We start from the raw sequence: 19491 nt of genomic DNA, 5'->3' as shown, positions 1-19491 counted from the left end.
TTCATTTTTCCGCATCTTTATTTTCTGAACTTTATGAATTTTCTAATCTTCTTACTTAGTCAAATCACATTTTGGGCTTGAATGTTGGAAGATATTGCAAAAAGAACATCCGTCTAGCCTCCACTCATAAGTGATTTCCATGACAGTAGGTTTTCCTTTTTATATCTCCTATTGTCATACTTCGGCAGTGTGCTTATAGGATGCACATCAATGCTAATTATAGCAAATAATAAGTACTCTCCTTCTTCAGTAATTGAGTCCATGTATAATGGTCTACCTAATAAACCTGCAAAATGACTAAGAGCTTCAAAATTGTACATATGTGCAGGTATATTCCAGAGCTTGAACTATATCTGTGCAATTTCTTTTGGCTTACTCAATAGGTTCAAGTTTCAGACCATTTTTCCAATTTCATACAGTTGAATCTTATATATGTATGCCCATTTTCTAGAATTTCTTACAAATTAGGTCCCTTCTTGAATTTAAGGAAATATAAATCATGGACATTTGCTGAATCTTCTTCAGCCTTTTTCTTTCCCATTGCTCAACAATGCATATTTAGTAATTTGGAAGTATAATATGTTTTTCCCTACGTAGTTTCCCATAACTACATTTCCCATTACTTTATATAGTTTTCCTCTACTTCGGTAGGAAATTTAAATTCAAATGGAAAATTTAGTATCTCCACTTTTGTCTGTGTATTGTCCAAGTAAATTTTCCCTTTATAGGTATGATCTTCTGACTTTTTTGTATTGTTGTTCTTCCAGACTTCATTAGTTTTCCATATTGAATTGCTCCTGATAATATATATGACTTAGATTTGGGAGACTTCATATGCTCTTTTATTGTAGCAACTGACCATTGAACAATTTCTTCATATTCTTATTTTTTCAGCAGATTTCAGTCTTAAAGATAATGGATGTTGAGTTGAATTGTAATCTGCTGTGATTTCTCCTTATTGATGACAATTTATCCCCTCTTGGCATGCATAATGAGCTTTATAATCTGAATCTTGAGTCCAAACAGATTAACTCTTTTATTATAGCGTATCTTCCAAGCTCCTTCATTATTCTCTATTTTCCTGCATTATTTTTAACAAGAATTTTCCCAACAGCAGTTGGAGCAGATTGCTTACTTGTGTTGGTATCTTACTGTTCTTTGATAACTTCTTTAGTAATTTTTTCAATTTTTTAACTACTGCTTCCTTAATTTTTTTTTCCAAAACAAAATTCCTAACTTCTTTAGATTTGTTACTTTTGTTCTTCCTTTTCCCCATAATGACAGAAACAAAGTAATTACATAAACCTTTAGTGATGATCACAGATAAACCGCAATCGAGGGCAAAATTCCAGTGACGCTTACAAATGCACAAGAAACCCTAGACTAGAGAAACTTATTGAACGACACAAGACAATACTGTGTCGCCCGTGCCGATTGTAACGATCACGCTTCTTTTAATTAATAGTGATTTCGGCGACGATTTGATGACTTACAGCGTATGACAATATCGTGTCGTCAGGCCTTTAAGCTCTTTTGATATTCATATGAGTTGTTAGTATTTATTTTATCTTGTGTATATTCATATGCATTTATATTTTATATTTTTTCTATCCACCACTTTGGTGGGATATATGAGTAGTTGGTACTAATTTTTAAATAACTCACTTTTCAATTAATGTCATTTCTTGTAATTAGATTATTTAAATCAACTATCAAAACATTATTTTTAACTATTATTATTATCATTTTTTTAAATAATTAAAACTAACTATTTTTAATTAAAAGCAGTACACTTATTTAAAAACACTTCAAAGATCTACACATATTCAAACATTAAAAAATAATAATAATAATAATATTTGTCTAGTGATTAGATTGACAATCTTTATAAATCGTATCACACCAACCGAATCAGTTTAACAGTTTCATAAATTGGTTATTCGGTTAGATGAATTGGTTTGTTTAGTTTTAGGTTGAGTTTAGAAAATTGAATAAAGTTTAATTAGACCATTTATTAAAATAACAAATTAAGGGAAAAAATTGTAAGATTTTGTAAAATTACCTTTAAGATGATGGATGCTACGTACGTACTGACAGCGACGCGATCCGCAGCTTAAAAAATGGTCATATTTAGCCCCTCCCCCAACTAGCGAGCCCAGATCTCCACTTTCTCTTTCTCTCTCTTAAAAGGCATTGTGGTTGTGTGCGTCTCCTCTTCTTCGCTGTCTGCGTATCTTCAATCTCATTCTCCTTTGCGAATCCTCCATCCCCTCTGTAAGTATTCATAATTTAATCCTGCCTTTCTTGGATCTCTTTCTTGCTATTGATACAGTAAGATCCCCAATTATTGTCCGCATTTGGCGGAATTGGAAATTCAATTGCTAGATCATAATTTCTTTTACTTTCTCGTCGATTCCAAGTTTTGGTCCGCATGCATTTTAAATCACTTTATTATTTCGAGTTCTTCAGTTCTCGGATTCATCTTTTCTCAGCAGTTGAGTCCTGTGTATGCTTTTTAAGTGTTATATTACTAGTTTTAGGAACCTCATTTCGTATGGTTATCAGTTTTCGATAATTCATTATTGCTTTCTCAAATTCATCTGAATACAACCATTACACTTGGAGTTTCTGTCACAATGTAGTTATTTCAAATGCTTTATGTTTCTTATCGAGTGCCAATTTGGTGCAATTTGTTGTATTAAAAATGCTTGTGATGTTACTTATTATTGCATTTCACTTAAAGGCAATCATGAGTGAAGAAGGAGAAAAAAATTGCCCTCTCTGTGCTGAGGAAATGGACTTGACAGATCAGCAGTTGAAGCCTTGCAAATGTGGTTATGAGGTTTGGGAATCTAGACTCCGACTTATTGTCAAAATTAATTAGCAAGCATTTACATGGTTTATATGCTCTTACAATTGAAGGATAATTTTTTGGATTATCACTTGTTTATAAGTTGGTTCTACATTTTGGCCATGCATATTTGCAGATATGTGTTTGGTGCTGGCATCACATAATGGACATGGCCGAGAAGGATGAGACAGAAGGCCGATGCCCAGCTTGCCGTACTGCCTATGACAAGGAAAAAGTTGTTGAGACGGCAAAAAAATGTGAAAGGTTATTATCTGAAAGATATTCTATTGCAAGGAATCTCACCTGGATAAGTTTATCCTATACTTTTTGGGAAGTTGATGTCATGGTGGTTATCGTGTTTGTTAGGTTGGTTGCTGAGAGGAGTATGGAAAAAAAACTGAAGATGCAGAAGGCAAAATCTAAAATAACTGATGGAAGGCAGCAACTTAGTAGTGTCCGAGTGATTCAAAGGAATCTTGTGTACATTGTTGGTTTGCCTCTTAATTTAGCAGATGAAGAGGTGCGTTAGGTTAGCTCTCTCTCTTTCTTTCATATTCATGCTTGTGTCTTAACAACTACATCATATTTTGAACAGCTACTTCAGGGGTGGGAGTACTTTGGGCAGTATGGGAAGGTGCTAAAGGTATCCATGTCCCGTACAGCAGCTGGTGCTATTCAAAATTTTGCAAACAATACATGTAGTGTGTAAGTATTTTGTTTACAATGCAAGTTACTCAAGAATGGAAGTCACAGTAAGGTCATTGTTTTGGTATTGCTTTATACTGAGAAGTAAGAAAGTTTAACAAGGGCAGGTTCTATGGCACAATTTCTTTAGTTTGGATATGTAGCATGAAATTTGGCACATTATCATTTCTTCTGTCAAATATTGTATATTTTTCAGATATATTACATATTCAAAGGAGGATGAAGCAGTTAGGTGTATTCAGTCGGTTAATGGATTTGTGCTGCAGGGTAATCCTTTAAGGTATGAAGAAATGACCTGATTCCTAAATGTCATCCTATGCAATTTTTAGTGAATACAAATATCGATTTAATATTGCAGGGCATGCTTTGGAACCACAAAATATTGTCATTCTTGGCTCAGAAATGTGGTATGCTATTGAAATCACCTAGTTTGAGTTAGGTTACAAGGAGAAAAGTCTTTATTTAGTGATTGAACTACTATTGGTGCAGCCATGCAGTATCCCTGATTGTTTGTACTTGCATGAGTTTGGCTCACAAGAGAATAGTTTTATTAAAGATGAAATGATTCCTGCATATACAAGGTAATTTCAGTTTTTATCCATATCGTTATTTATTCTCCTTTTCTCTTCAATTTTTGTTATGAGAAATTTAGGGCACCTTTACTAGGGCAACAGTGATGTAAAATATGTAGCTGAAACCCAGAGGCATTATGGACACAATGCTTTTGAATCTTAGGTACATATTTGAAATTACTTACTGAAAAACAAAAAAAGCTTGGTGCTTCACTTTAGGGTTGCTTGTTAAGGACAACTAGCACCTTTACTTGCTATACATTTCATTAATTTCCCCAAATCTGTTTTGCTCCATTATGTGGCAAATCACCTTATCCATTTTGTGGATAGTCCTTCTAATTCATCTTGGCTTCCTGGATTCAATCTTTTTGTGGCTATTGAAATCTACAATTTGCCTCCTGATTCCTGGGTGTGCAATTTGAGATATTAAGCTGTTGCTGCTTCACCAGACATTAACGTAGTTTATTGACGTGGTATGACATAATACTCAATATCCATTTAGTGAGAAAATAGTCGTTATTATCGCTATAAAACAAGCTCATATTTTAATTGTTCAAAAAGATGCAATAAGATTAAGGTAAAATCATAATCAATTATTTCAAAAAGGAAAAGAAAAGACAAACGCGTTTTAAGCTACTGGGTATGGAGATGGAAACGTGACCAAAGTTGAAAGGCATCATTTAAAGTTGTAGTAAGACCTTATACATTCCTACTCTTACCTTTACTAAGCCAATCTATAACCAACTAAAGTGTAAGATCAGTTCAAGTAAGTGCGGAAGACTTGTCTGAAAACTTTTTGAATTATATTTTGGATGTCCATAGCTGGTCCCTTCCATTATATGTTCATAAAGTTAAAAATTGTCATTTAAAACCTTTATCTTTAATCATATTTTCTCTCTGGGCTGTGCTAGATATGATAGAAGCTACAATTCTTTTTGTGTTGCATCCTTATGTTCTACAAGGCTCATGATTTTTTTATTTCATGTCAGTAAACAGTCCTTTGTAAGTTTAGAAAGATATTGAATGGTTCTAGGTTTCATCAGCTGTTGCATAACATTTAGAAACAAATGTACATATCTTTGTCTTTCCACTGTCCTTCTTCAGTACCAAGTTTAAGATGTTACTGAGATATTCAGTATCTGATTCAGATATTACATTATAGTTTTAGCATACCTTGATTGAGACAACTAATCTATTTCAATTTCAAATTCCCTTTAGAATGACTCATTGCATTTTTTGGTTCCTTCTTTTCATGGTTGTGTGCTGGTTTATTGGCCATGCTAATTAAGTTTAGTTGTGTGTTGAAGTAGGGTTCAGCAAATTACGGGTGCTTCAAATGGTATGCAACGTCGCCTGGGGAATATGTTACCACCACCTGCGGATGATTACACCCAAGTCAGCACCACTTCCTCAGGAAAGGACACTAGTAGAAGCACTTTAAATGTAAGAGTCTAAAACTTGTCATGCTAAACTGTAGATTTGACTTTACTCTCTTCATCTACATTCTGCTGGTGATTATTTCAAACTAGTATTGTCAAATATATTTCTCATGCTGAACTGCTTTGTGCATGCTCTTGAGCTCTACCATATGCATTAATGATGAGAAAGGATGAATCACTATTGCATATCTTTTATGATAATGATTAATTTTGTTTCATACCTGAGTTGCAGAATACAATAATGAGTGTCAGAGATTCACCCCCAAATAATACTTCTGGTCATTCTATTGCTTGTCCAGTTTCAGTATCATGGTATGCTATTATCATATTTAGATATTTATCTATCTAAACTTTAGATCCTTGAATGTTTATGAGTGTTAGTGGAACACATCCTCCAAATATCAAGCAATGTTTTAATAGTTTGGCATTTCCCAACAGGCCTTCAAAGAAGATGCCTGAAAGTGTAAGTGGTTCTATGGACTTTTCTACTGCTGTTGCATCGACAATTAAGACTCAATCTAATGGTGGAGATGGAAAGAAGCTCATTCCTAACGAAGGTGGCCTTAAAATGTTGCATACAGTTAAATATGAGCCATTGGAATCTATCAGACCTCATACAAGTGAAGATTGGAGGTCCACCGAATCTGTGGTTCCTGCATCAGGACTTTCTGCTGCTTCAAAAAATACTCAGTTACATTATTCTATGAAACATGAGGTTAACCATGGAAATGTGGAACAAAATGGCAGTACAACCTCTATTGATTTTTCAAAGCAATCTTACAGTTCTACTCTAGAAAAGGAACTGAATGTTCATTCTGAAGGAAAAATGAGGAACTTATGCTCCAGTTTGTTATCAGTTGGCATAAATAGACACGCGGGAGATGAACATTCTGGTGATACATGGGATGATCAAGTACATTCTGATGATAAATTTGCTATGATTACCCAAGGTCCAGATCTAAAACAGCTGCATAATGAACAATCTACAGAATGTTTGACATCAGTAATCATGAGAAATGGCACAGATCTTGCTGATGATATTCACATCTCTACTGAACAATTAGGTTGTGGATTGAACTCTGTTGCTAGAGAAAATTCTCAGACAATGTTAGATTCACCAATTCTAGTGGCAAAAGTAGATTCACATGTGGTTAATGATGAAGTAGAAGAAGATTTAAGACACTTTGATAAGCAGAGACTTAAGGACCCAGAAGTTAGTAGACCAAATGGATTCCTAACTTCATCCCACACTTTCCACCTTTCAAATCATCTTAGAGATCAAGTTCAACCGTTTGAGCAATGTGAATCACCTATTGTCAAGCTAGAATCACCTTTCAAATCTCCTTTTTCAAACTCATCTGGTGTCTCAGCAGTTCATAATGGCTACCCTGAATTTTTGTTAAATAGGGTTGCTGATCTGAACCAATCAGTTGGACAATTTCCAAGTGAAGTAAATAGTGTGCACAGGCAGAGTAGTGAAACTCAATTTGCCAGTGTTGATCAGAGTTGTCCTTTGGATATGGGGGAGAACAATATAATCTCAAATATGAATTTTGATGCCTGGGATACCCCATTGGCACCACCTCAAATTTTTTCCAATTTTCTTGGTGAGAGTGATAATCATCAGGGAACTCTAAACGTGTCAAGTTCTTCCTGGAAAGGACAAAACAATAGTCAATCTAGATTTTCTTTCGCAAGAGAGGAGGATCCTAGATATGAGCGTTCTTATTACGAGTCAGCATTAGGTAGTACAGGTCGATTTTCACCGGAACATCTATTGAACCACCATGATATATCCAATAGAAGAGATGTCAATTCTGCTAACCTTGGAAGTCGTGGTTTCTATTCTTCCAACTTCCAGGAACCTGATATCTTTAGCAGTGGTTACTCTAACATACCTTCCAATAAGTTTCCAGGTTAGTATCACAATTTACCAATTTGGTGATATTCGTAATTTCATACCCGTTCTTGAGATACTAATCCATGTTTGTTCTTGCGTGTTATGTTGATTAGATTGCTTGATGTTTTTCTTCAGTATCGTTTTGCTACAATGTTCAGATACTTTTCTTGGACATGATTTCCCTTTTGCCGTATTTTTTTGCTACAGTATTCAGATACTTTTCCTGAACATTATTTGCCTTTTGCCTTGATTTGATCATCCTGTGCAGGCTGTGCTGCCTCTTCATTATACATTTATGTTGTTTGATCACCAAATTAGTACATCAAGAGCTGCCAAATAGGTTGAATCCAATGTGCTTAAATTGTGTGAAAGAAATTATTACATTGTATTTTTACTTTTTTTGAGAACCACTAAAACCCATGGAGGAAGCTATATTTTACTCTATTCTGGCTCATCAAACATTTTATATATATATAAATTTGCCTACATGTGTATACGTTCGACTTCGACTTGTATTTGATATTTGGTCTTGTCTATCTTCCTATTTCTCAATCATTTGATACAGTTCCGTCAAGAACTCAAAATACTGCTCCTCCTGGATTCTCAGCTCCTAGCAGAACACCACCACCACCAGGATTTGCTTCACACGAAAGAATTGAACAGCCATTTGACCCCATGAGTGGTGAATTTTTGTTCTACTTAACCTGATGTTCTAAAAAAGTTTCTTTATAAAAATGTTGTGACTTTGTTTTTCAGGGAATCACTTACTTAATATTTCACCACTATTGAGAAATTCATACCAGGCACCACCAACAGTGAACGCTGGTAGCAGCACCTTAGGTATTGAGTTCATGGATCCTGCCATTATGGCAGTTTGCGAGGGAACAACACTGTCTGGTGGGTATCATCATTATCCTGGTGGTGGATCTGCCTTAGATATCAGAACAAGTCTTCCATTGCAGATGGGTTATTTTGAAAATGAATACGATAGACTTCATTTATTGATGCAACAAAGATTATCACTTTCTCCATTACAACAAAACCACCAGCGACATGCCGAGATAGGGGATATCTATTCTACTACTAGTACTAGTGTAAATGATGCTTATGGCATACCATCTTCTCGAACAACAATGAACCAGCCATTACCTAATAGAAACCACACACCATCATCAAGATCGTCGGGTCTGGTACCAAATGAACAGTGGGATCAATGGAATGAGGTGGTTTCTAACAGAAATGAAGTGGGGATGACAGACAACAACCTAAGAACTGAAAGACTGGGTTTTAATAAGTCCCATAATGGCTATGATGATTCTTCTTCTAACTTCTTTATGGGACCATATGGTGTTTAATGATTTTTGTCATGGTTTTGAATATTCATCATTGCTATAAATTGTACCAACACTGTAACAGAGTGATCATGCATGATGATGTGGCTTAGTAGATGAAGGCACAAAATTGGTACCTGGTCTTTCTTTGGGTCAATGTTCCACATTATATGGTTTTCCTGATACCAGCAGCAGGTATATATATATTTCACATATTTCACTACTGTGACGCAAATAAATATATATATATTTATCCTTTTTCTTTGTTGCAGAAGCAATCGATGATGACCGACCATATGCATGATAATAAAAATATTGAATGATGCTGGATAATATTCTCCAGAGGGAGCTACCTACCTGCAAAGATTTAAAGACTGAACAAATGAGAGAGCTCAGTAAAAAACAATCACTTAGTTTTACTTGTGCAATCTCTCATATTTTACTTGCCGGATAGAGGAATATTATGAATAATCGGATAGAGTGTGTGATAATAAAACAACCAAGCAAGTTAATGAAAGACAAACTCTATAATATTATTCTTATTTATTTAATGAGTTTTTCATCAAGAATCCTTTCTTATCTCATTTTGTATTCTATTATCTCACAAGTGTTGTATATAAATTCTACAAGGCCAATGGACCATTTGATGTGATTACCTTATTTCTTTTGGATTTAGGTATTGTAGTAGGTCCACTAAATTATTAAAGTGTGGGGGGAATATATATATAAGGGTTGATATTTTAAAGGCACTCACTATGTATGTATGTATGTATCTCTGACCTAAAAAATGAGATATTCTTTTAAATGGGTTTTCCTTAATGCTAGGAATTTAGGAAATGAAAGAAACGTTTGGGGTAAATTGGTAAAAAAGGTTAATAGAAAGAAATGAAAAGGAGGAGGAGGGAGACTGAATGAAGATTTGAGAGCCCAATATGTTTGGAATTGTTTCCAACTTTAATTATGTTGTAGCAGCAAATAGGGACATGACAGCTGTCTCCTCTAAATATTAATATAAATATAACAACAATCCCCACCACCACTAGCTAGCTCCTTTTATGTATTGGGATATGATAGGGGGGCATTTATATTTGTCTCCTTAAACTACAAATATAGACAATAAAATCGAAACAGCTGTTTGGGCACATGATACAAAAAGTGGTAGTAGTTATAGTAAGTTTGAATATTATATTAAAAAAAAAAAGAAAAAAAAAGTAGTTGTAGTCATAGTACTAAGAGAATGGGAAAGCTGTTTTAGGTGGAAAAACTGTTCATTTGAAACAAGAAAAGAAAAGACAAGAGTGGGGGCAATGAGACTACCCCATTCATGGCTGGATAATTGGTCTGGTTTCGTTGTCTAATTTGTTGCCACAAATTTTAATCTTTTTCTATTCATTAATGCATCTCTGATATCAACAAATGGTCCCAGAATTTATTTCATTTTCTTTTAAAAAAATCTTTACAAGTTTTAACTTGCTCTTTTTATGTGGTGGGTTTTGAGTTTACTTTTTTAAACTAATGAATATTGTATTAGTTTATTTTATTTTATTTTATACAAGATGGTGAATTTTGTATGTAAAGAAAATATTACACCCCGTTCTAATTTAACTATTAAATTAATATATAAGTTTTCATTAACCTAAAACAACAGTAACCATCAGATTTATGTGTTCCAACTTCCAACCAACCCACTAGTATGTATGTACTCTATAGCACACTTTGAGTCATGTTGCTTTCTACGCACATGTTTTATTTCTCCCTATTTTTATTTATTACCAATAATTTTATTTTAAAAATATATATAAAAATTACACACAAAGAGCTGCAACAAGGGGGCGTTCAGTATTGGAGTTCTTTAAACTTTTTTATACTCGGAAAACTGAACCGAATTTAATTTTTTAAATATATTATATATAACCAATATAATATATAATTAAAATAAATAATAAAAAATGTATTCAATTTTCGGTTCCATTTTCGAGTTGAAACCGAACTTGAAAATTAAATCGAAAACGTATTTAAATTAGTATTAGTTCAATTAAAATATCGAAAAGAAAAAAAGAGTTCACTTGTGTAATGGAACTGCTTTATATTGAGAATTTGACTTTAGAAGATGACGTGGGGATTCCCTCTCCATTTGATGCGGATAGATTTTTAGAGATGGCTGGCTACCTTACTCTCAGATAAATAGATATTTTCTTAGTTTTTAAAAAAAAAATCTAAAATAATCTCTTCACTGCACATGTTTAAAACGTAGTTTTGTGAATAAAGAAAACATTTTATAAATTTGATTATTATTCCTTCTCTTCTTATGTTAAACGAGGTAACTAGAAATTCATATTTGGGTAAGTAAATTGGCCAATATGAAAAAAAAATATGAAAAATAACTTTCAATTCAACTTGATCTAAATGCATATGATTTCTTCCTTACACTCTATCATGTCCACTATACAAGAAAGAAATCATCATCAATCACAGAAAAAGGAAAAGCAACAATATTTTTAAGTCATCAACAAATCAAATTCAGAATGTATAATAATAATAATAATGCTAGTAAGTATTCATTCATAGTCTTAGAAATCAAATTTATTCTGCATTCTCATACCCGAGAGAGACCCAACGGTAATGGTGGTGGTGGTTATGGAAGTTGCCTTAGTCGGAACTGAGAGGGATGAACAGCACCAGCAGATGGAGCTGACGAAGATGAAGACGAGGAGAAGAAGCTCATGTTGTAGTAAGCTGGCGGTGGCGGTTTTGATGATGGCCCCGAATGAACAACAACTTCAACACTATTATTATTAATATTGTTCTTGTTTTTGTTGTTGTTTGCATTAAGAGATGAGAATCCTGATGATGCTGCAGCAGCAAAGAATGCTGCTGTTGGTGTTGTACTAGTAGTAGTAGTTGTAGTACTACTACTGTTGCTGCTGTTACTTGAACTGACAAGTGGAGGAGGGCCTCCTTCAACAGCCCATCCCCAGTTTTGTCGATAACCTACATTCATTCTTCTTTCCCCCCCTCCTTCTGCACTTATCTGCAAATATATACCATTCGTAAATTATTACATTACTTTACTACTTCCATTAGATATATAGATAATGACTGCCATCAACTAGGGATGATCACCTGATCACATCTCGGAAAGAAATAACTCGAATGTCCATCTGTCCAAACACCACCAGCAGCAGCGGCAGGAGGAGGATGAGGAGGAGGAGGAGCCTGCATTGCTCTTGCTATTCCTCCTCCTACTCCTCTAACATTTGGAGGATACCCCATCAATGTTGTAGTATTAAGAGGGATTTCAATCTACAAGATAATATTAATAATGGAGTTAGAACAACAGCAACAAGAAGAAGTAGTACGACACAACAATGTCTCCTCAAGTCTTCTTACGTTATTATTATTATTAGATCTCATTGCCATGGGAATGTCATAGGGGTGATATTGTACTTTCCCACCCAAACTTGTACTAGGTGTTGTAGAGATTCCAAGATTCAGATCAAGATGATGATTGTCATTGTCACCATCTGTTGTATTCATTTCATGATTAGTTAGAGTCAACAACAACAACAACAGAATAACTAATTGAAAAAAATACCTTTTACGTTGTTATTAGCCTCCTCTAGCTCGATCTCTTTATCATAGGTACTTGGCTCAAAGTTGGTTACTGCTTCCCTTCCATTGCATTTGATTGCTGCTTTGTCATAAGCCCTAAATCCCCATAACATTTTTTTATACAACAAAACACAACAACATACAATCTTCCATTACTTTTCAATTCAAATCAAAGATAATTTCAATAACTCAATAATTACAAGGGTGTAGTAGTAGAGTATTCATGATTATTGCGAGGACCTTGCAGCTTCTATTTCGCTGTCGAAAAGCCCAAGATAAATATACCTGCAATGCAATCATCATCATCCCCAAGATTTAAATATTGGGTTCCTACCATCTCTTCTTTTAAAATATTACATACATCTATCTTATTGCACAGGGTGAGACTATCTCTAAATCCAATTCACATACATTAGTAGTAGTAGTAGTCAATGCATAATTAAGGCAGACAATGTATATTCAGCTACTTACTTTTTGCCAAGGAACTGCCCCATCCGAGCCTCCCACCTGCCGCATTTGTGCAGTGTCACCCCTCTATACCTTGAACTTCCCCTGGAGAAACCCGTGCTTTGGCGCCTAAGGATGTGCACAAACTCTTCCTTACTCAGGTTCTTCATCTGCACATATTCAAAAGCAGCACTATCAAGACCTATCCACCAAGTGATGTTACAATTATTAATGGCAAATTACCTGTTTCAAATCCTCTTCGTAATCAGTAAGGTTGAAATTTATGTCAGCATCCACACCCCTAAATTTGATTGCTGCTCGATCATAGGCTCTAACATCAGAAAATGTGAAGAAATGGTTGGAAAGTTAATACTTAAGCCTAGCTACTATTCTCAATTCATGTCTAAACCAATAGTAGAAGTATTACCTAGCAGCAGCATGAGCTGTGTCAAATCCACCTATCACGTCCAAGTTCATGAGATTATGACAAAAATTAAGAACACCAAAAGACTCTTCTTGTTACCTAAACAATGAAAGAAGTAAAATACAACAAGGACACTCCCATACCTAAATATACTTGTTTGCCGCAATCCCTGCAATAAGTATAGCGGGTGTTGGTATAAGCAAAAGGATCAATAAGATGAGGGAAGATTTCAGAGACAGACAGAGAGAGAGAGAGACTCACCAGATGTGCGATTCCCATCTCCCAGTTCTTCTGTAGAAAGTAACTCCTCTGTATTGCGAACTTCGAGACCTCGGTCCTCTTCTGCTCTTCTTCACCTGCGGCTTTTGTTGCTGTTGTAAGATAATCGCCTCTTGCAAGCCGACAGCACTTGTTTGATTGAACGAAAGATCAATCCAATTGGGATGCAATCGAGAAGAAGACGGCGAGATCGAACTGAAACTGGTGGTTACTCCTCCTCCATCCGGAAAAAGCTGCCGAGTCACAAACTCAGACCGAGTAGCCTCGGTTGAGTTTCTCTTGCACTCGCTGCCGCCGACCTTCAGAATATCGAAATTGAAAGTAAAACTGTCGCCTCCGACCGCTTGGACCGATGACGAGTCATCGTCCCCTGCATTGCTCGACGATTCTCCATTTACTATAGACGAATTTGATGTTCCTGACTCGTCCAATTGTTCTCCAATTGTCATGGAGTCTTCCTCGTGAAGCACGTTGAGATTGAGATCAAACATCGCCATATTCGCCTCAACTCTATATATCTATACTGTATAAGAATACGTAATTTCATCATCAACAACAACAACTGAACTTAAGACTAATCCTGCTTCCAACTTTTAGAACAATTATCTCATCAATTTAAAACAATTGAACAGATACATAAATCCAGTTCGTTTACAACAAAACAATCTGAAACGATGATCGGCGAGTGAGTGAGAAGCCAGTTAGTTACTAGTAATATGAAAACGAAGAAGTTGTAGAGAGATGGAAGTAGAGATCCAGAGAGTTAAGAGAGAGAGAGAGGATGAAGTAGTGATTAGACTTACATCGGCGGCAATGATTATGAAATGGCAACAACGATCGCAGACGAAGAGAAGTTCTTCTTCTTCTTCCGGTGTAGAGTTGAGAGAGTCAGCGTAGGTTGCATTGCCGCGACGCTATCTGGTCCCCGACGTGGAATCATCGCCGACTATGTGATTCCATGGGGGTGGAGAGAGAGAGAGAGAGACGACGACGATCGATCGATGGGACCTGTGAATGAACGTTTCATCCCCATTTTATTTTAAGACCCAACCTTTTCGGCTCTCTTCTCACTTCAACCGGTCTTCCCCGGTTTCCGGTTCATTTCATATCAAATATCTATCAATTTTTTTTCATTTTTTATAACAAACACCACCCATCCGTACAAACATTCTTATATACTTACCCTTATTTAAATAATTAAACAAATTATTATATTTTTTTTAATAATATTTTAATATTAAATAATTAATATTTTAATTATTTAATTCAAATAATTTATTTTCTATTTCTTTCCAAAAACCAAATTAAATAAAAAAAAAAATCTACTACATCAAACAAGACATTAAAACTGGATTAATCTTGCACTCCAATAAATATTATATTAGTTATAACATGAGTTATTAAAACATAACAATGCTGTATTATTTTGAGAATATATATAATATTTTTGATAAAAATATTTAAAATTTATTAATTATATAATAATAAAATAAAAATAATAATCTAAAATAGATTATATTTAAGTATTTTGTTTAATAAATTAATTAACGTGATGAAAAAAATATAAATAAAAATATGTGTTTTGAATTTGTGTTATTTTAATAACATAAATCAAACAAGGCATAGAAATCAATACTTACCTTTATAATATTATCATTAGTAACAATTTTTTAAATTTAAATTCAACATATATAAAATTAGATCATTTATAAATTTAAATACTATATTATATATCACTTTAAAAATATATTTTATTATTATAAATTCGTTCGAGCGTCACAAAGAACATAAATTTTTATACGAACTTCCTCTCAATGTGGTCGAGCGTTTTGGAGATCTGAACCATCTGATCGAATCAATTACATCTGACTTTTCTTCTTTCTGGATGCTGGCCCTGCAAGCATTTAGTTAAAGCCTCTAAATAAATGATATCTTTATACGAAAATGTTATTCATGTTTACTTTGTAGCACTTTTTCAATTGTTTGTCTACTTGAGATAGGAAGGATAAAGATCATAATATTAAAATAATAATAATAATAATATTAGTTAATTTTTTTAAATAATTTAAATTTATTCAAATAAAAAGTTTAGTAGTAATAGGAATGATGTAATGTGTAACACATTTATTAACTGTATCAACTTTGACAGCTAGCCACTTAACTTTAATTGACAAATTCTTTTAAATTAAATATTATATTGAAATGATAATGACATTACTCCCTAGGTTAAGAAAAGAGATTAATATTAATTATACAAAACGTGAGAAATAATAAAGGAGTGTCATTTGGAGGAATGTGCAAGAACATATGACCTAACTAATAATTAATTATTGGATTATCAAGAAAACATAGTTTTCCATGCCAATCACGTCTCATTAAATAAATAATACTAATATACTAATTAACAAACTAACACAATTTGTCATACAATAAATAATTAAACAATTTATCCTAGGTCCACAATTTACCACGTACTACTAAATACTCATTGGCACATTAATTGATGCTAACAGAAATGAATTAGACGTTGCAATTATTGACTAATTGTTTTTAATTAGCAATATTAGTGTCTTAATAGTCAATATTAACCTTAGATAAATAATATTTTCTTGCTCATAGGAATCGTCAAACATTGAAAATAACAATCAATTTGTTGTTTAATATTGCTTTATTCTCTTGCTCGGTGATCTTTTTTATTATTATTATTATTATTACTTTTGTTGATTAGATTAGAAGTAGTCTTTTTGTGTAGATATTATATATAAAAAGTTAAAGAAGTGTTATTAAAAATACTAGAGTTATTTCCCTACGTTGTAGGGGTCATTTTATACATTATAAACAATTTTTTAAAGATAAATATTGTTGATTACAATTTAGAATAAGATAAAAGATAAGTGTAAATTTATTACATTATTACGTTAAAATTATAATATTATATAAATTACACCACCATTCATTAATATTATTAACAAAATTGAGTGAGTTTAAAAAAAATGACATACTTTTATACTAATAAATTATATTTTAAATATTTCTTCTCATTTTTATAATATTAAGTACTTTAAAAGATAAATAAATCTTATTTTAAACTTTTAAGAGAAGACTCATATAATACATTTAAATATGACAAATTATAGATATAAAAAATGTTTAACAAAAAATTTAACTGAAATTAATCATTAATAAATAATAATTTTTTTTTAACAATATAATAAAAAAAATATTATAAATAAAATAAACAAATAACAATTACAAAATTAAAGGAGAGGAGAGGAGAGCACATGGAGTCGCTCCGGTGATGTGAGACCCAATTTTTACTATCTATGAGCTGTTTTTATGACCTTACATTTTAGAAGATTAGTAGGACATGAGAGCCTTTCAAGATAGATTGGTCCAGTTTCTATTGTAATTCATAAGAATATATCTGAGCTTTTCCTAGCCTTTTCTCTCTTGTTTATCCGTTTTTTTATATTTAATCAGTCCACCTCATTATTAGGATCAATTTCAATATAAAAATTTTATTATTGACCTAAAAATATATTTATCAAACAAATTTTAGAATTAATAAAAAAAAATAATATAAAATTTAAATAACACCATTATATTATATTACTCAACTTTTAGGTGGTACAATTTAGCTTCACAATTACTTCTTATCCTTAGAATAATTTGTCGAACTATAAAATATGTGAAAATATTTGCATTGTTTTTATTATAAAAAAATTAAAAATATATTTTTAAATATCTTAAATCAAAGATTATAATATAAAAAATATCATAGTTATAAAAAAATATGATCTTTAGGCACTTTTTTATATAAAAAAAATAAAACAATAAAAATTAACTAATAAGTTTTGCTTACAAAATACAAACTACATTATCAAACTATTTGAAAAAAAATAAGTTCTTTTAAAAGGTTAATCTAAATATTTTTAGAAAAATAAAATAAAGTTATAAAAATTTCAAAATTAATGTAATTTTATAATTAACTTTTAATGATATGATATTTATTTTAGATTCATTATCTACTTATTTATTATTCAATTCCAAATTCAAGAAAAATAATAAAAGAAAAAATATAATTCATATATTTATATACATAATCAATCAAAAAATATAATTAAATTATAAGATAGAAAACAAAAAGTGAATAAAAAAATAAATTAAACTTAAAATAATATTTAAGAAATTTTGATAAAAATAAAAAAATACAAATTTGGTACATCAAATTTAAAATTACATTATTATTATTATTATTATTATTATATAATAAATGTTTGAAAATATTTAAACTTAATTTAGATATAATCAAATAAAAGTTATATTATCTTATGTCATTTTTTTTAAATCATATAAATTTTTTGATTTTTTTTTATATTAAATATTATTTTATATGAGATAATAACATTTAAATTTAATATATATATATATATATAATTAAATAAATAAATAATATTATGAGTTTATAACTATAATTTTAAAAATAATTTATTTTTATTTAAGTTATTTAAACTTAAAATAAAAATTGAGAAAATTTGATTGAAGAAGAAAGATAAAATTTAAAATTACATTGTTATTATTATTATTATATAAATAAAGGTTATATCATTTCATATCATTTTTTTATATTATATAAATTTTTTAAATAAAAAATATTTTATAAATTTGTAATTTTAATTATAAAAATTATTATACCCATATAAAAATGTACTATTAACAAAAACATAAAAAATTAAGTCTTACTCTAAAAAAATAATTAATATTTTTTTTTGATGCAGGGTAAATAAAGTATATATTATTTTTTTTCTTATATTAAATTAAATCTCTCAACTCTAATTTAATTTATAGACATTTGTAGATTTACTGGATAATTTCTTGTGTCAAAGTGCTGTGCGAATCCTTTGAATTTTTATATAATTTTGTTGATTATTTTTTTAAAAAATATTTTATTTTATGAATTATTGTTATACAATAATAAAAACAAATTCATAATAAAATGAAAATAACATTACTCTTCATTTTACGAACTTCATAAAAAAACGAAATTAGAATTCATTTTATAAAAAAAAACTAACATAATTCAATAGTCAATACCCGATTTTAACTTAAAAAATGAATAAATATAAATAAATTATATTGGCTTAAAACTTAATTTATCTTTTGAATGATGTTTGAAAAAAGAGGATTGTTATTAGACTTCTAAACTATTTTATTAAATATATTTTTTATTTTTATATATTTCTAAATGTAATTAAAAAATTATAATCCTTTTTTTTATAAAAGGTTAAGTTTTGTTAGAAAATTTTTCATCACAAAAGAAACGAAGTAATTTACTCGAAGATAAGAGAGGGGATAAACTCATGCGGGATGAATGATATAATATTATATAACACATTTTACCTATCATTCATATAGTTTGATATTATAGTTCAGCATTTAAATAAGTATTTATAACCAATTTTCAAAAAATCTCTTTTTTCTAAGACCAACCTAATCCAAAAAATTTGAAAGTAGGTCATAAAAAATTTAGAGTAATAAAACTCCTTCACTAAATTATAAAAAAATCTCTTAAATAGTATCTTGTAAAAAAGAAGATTAACCAAATGATACAAATTCTATATTTATAATCAAAGATTAAGTGAATATTAATATATTTTGTTCAATAAAAAATATATCACTACTAATAGTAACTTAATTCTAATAATAATATTAACTTAAAAGTAAGATATATGTTTATATAATATAAAATATGTTTCGAACATATGTATATTAATTATTTTTAGTTCTTAAGGTTGAGTGCATCAATTTTTTGCAATGAGTTTCAATAAATTTAGTAAAAGAATTGTTGAGATCTTTGTATTTTTCATAAAGTTAGAAGGTGTAGATATACAAGAGTCAAGACAAAAAATATATATATATATATATATTTTA

General features: G+C 31.1%; 2 protein-coding genes across 5 annotated transcripts; one reads left to right on the top strand and one right to left on the bottom strand.

Annotated features, from left to right (window-relative positions):
• The first annotated feature begins 2156 nt into the window (after window positions 1-2156).
• LOC124916755 lies at window positions 2157-9216 on the top strand. Of its 3 annotated transcripts, none has more exons than XM_047457518.1 (14): window positions 2157-2274; window positions 2744-2842; window positions 2988-3115; window positions 3218-3371; window positions 3447-3556; window positions 3753-3836; window positions 3915-3963; window positions 4046-4137; window positions 5439-5571; window positions 5800-5879; window positions 6006-7483; window positions 8033-8149; window positions 8224-8993; window positions 9074-9216. In XM_047457518.1, the coding sequence occupies exons 2-13, from the start codon at window positions 2750-2752 to the stop codon at window positions 8820-8822; spliced, it is 3117 nt and encodes a 1038-aa protein (XP_047313474.1). In that variant the 5' UTR covers window positions 2157-2274; window positions 2744-2749; the 3' UTR covers window positions 8823-8993; window positions 9074-9216. The 3 variants fall into 3 exon arrangements, with proteins under 3 accessions (XP_047313474.1, XP_047313473.1, XP_047313475.1); XM_047457517.1 differs by having other exon boundaries at window positions 9071-9216; XM_047457519.1 differs by lacking the exons at window positions 2157-2274; window positions 2744-2842; window positions 2988-3115 and having other exon boundaries at window positions 3241-3380; window positions 9071-9216.
• Window positions 9217-11240: 2024 nt separating this feature from the next.
• On the bottom strand, window positions 11241-14129 carry LOC124914824 (ethylene-responsive transcription factor RAP2-7-like). 2 transcript variants are annotated; one of them, XM_047455436.1, is made up of 10 exons: window positions 13543-14125; window positions 13425-13450; window positions 13285-13315; window positions 13101-13188; window positions 12882-13027; window positions 12651-12695; window positions 12394-12506; window positions 12189-12322; window positions 11922-12101; window positions 11241-11829 (listed from the first exon to the last, which is right to left on the bottom strand). In XM_047455436.1, exons 1-10 carry the CDS (start codon window positions 14055-14057, stop codon window positions 11434-11436), a joined length of 1674 nt encoding a protein of 557 aa, XP_047311392.1. In that variant the 5' UTR covers window positions 14058-14125; the 3' UTR covers window positions 11241-11433. The 2 variants fall into 2 exon arrangements, with proteins under 2 accessions (XP_047311392.1, XP_047311393.1); XM_047455437.1 differs by lacking the exon at window positions 12651-12695 and having other exon boundaries at window positions 13543-14129.
• Window positions 14130-19491: the final 5362 nt, after the last annotated feature.

This window comes from Impatiens glandulifera, chromosome 9 (assembly GCF_907164915.1).
Source record: "Impatiens glandulifera chromosome 9, dImpGla2.1, whole genome shotgun sequence".
Lineage (NCBI taxonomy): Eukaryota > Viridiplantae > Streptophyta > Magnoliopsida > Ericales > Balsaminaceae > Impatiens > Impatiens glandulifera.
Note: the sequence above shows the minus strand (reverse complement) of the source record. Positions and strands in the feature narration are given on the sequence as shown.

Excerpts from the sequence above, each read along its gene's own strand:
- LOC124916755 (XM_047457518.1), top strand. The coding sequence starts at position 2,750 with ATGAGTGAAGAAGGAGAAAAAAATTGCCCTCTCTGTGCTGAGGAAATG. Across the intron at positions 2,843-2,987 it reads CTTGCAAATGTGGTTATGAG|ATATGTGTTTGGTGCTGGCA; the intron begins GTTTGGGAATCT and ends GCATATTTGCAG. Across the intron at positions 3,372-3,446 it reads TTAATTTAGCAGATGAAGAG|CTACTTCAGGGGTGGGAGTA; the intron begins GTGCGTTAGGTT and ends TATTTTGAACAG.
- LOC124914824 (XM_047455436.1), bottom strand. The coding sequence starts at position 14,057 with ATGGCGATGTTTGATCTCAATCTCAACGTGCTTCACGAGGAAGACTCC. Across the intron at positions 12,696-12,881 it reads GGGCAGTTCCTTGGCAAAAA|GTATATTTATCTTGGGCTTT; the intron begins GTAAGTAGCTGA and ends ATTGCATTGCAG. Across the intron at positions 12,102-12,188 it reads GATCTAATAATAATAATAAC|ATTGAAATCCCTCTTAATAC; the intron begins GTAAGAAGACTT and ends ATTATCTTGTAG.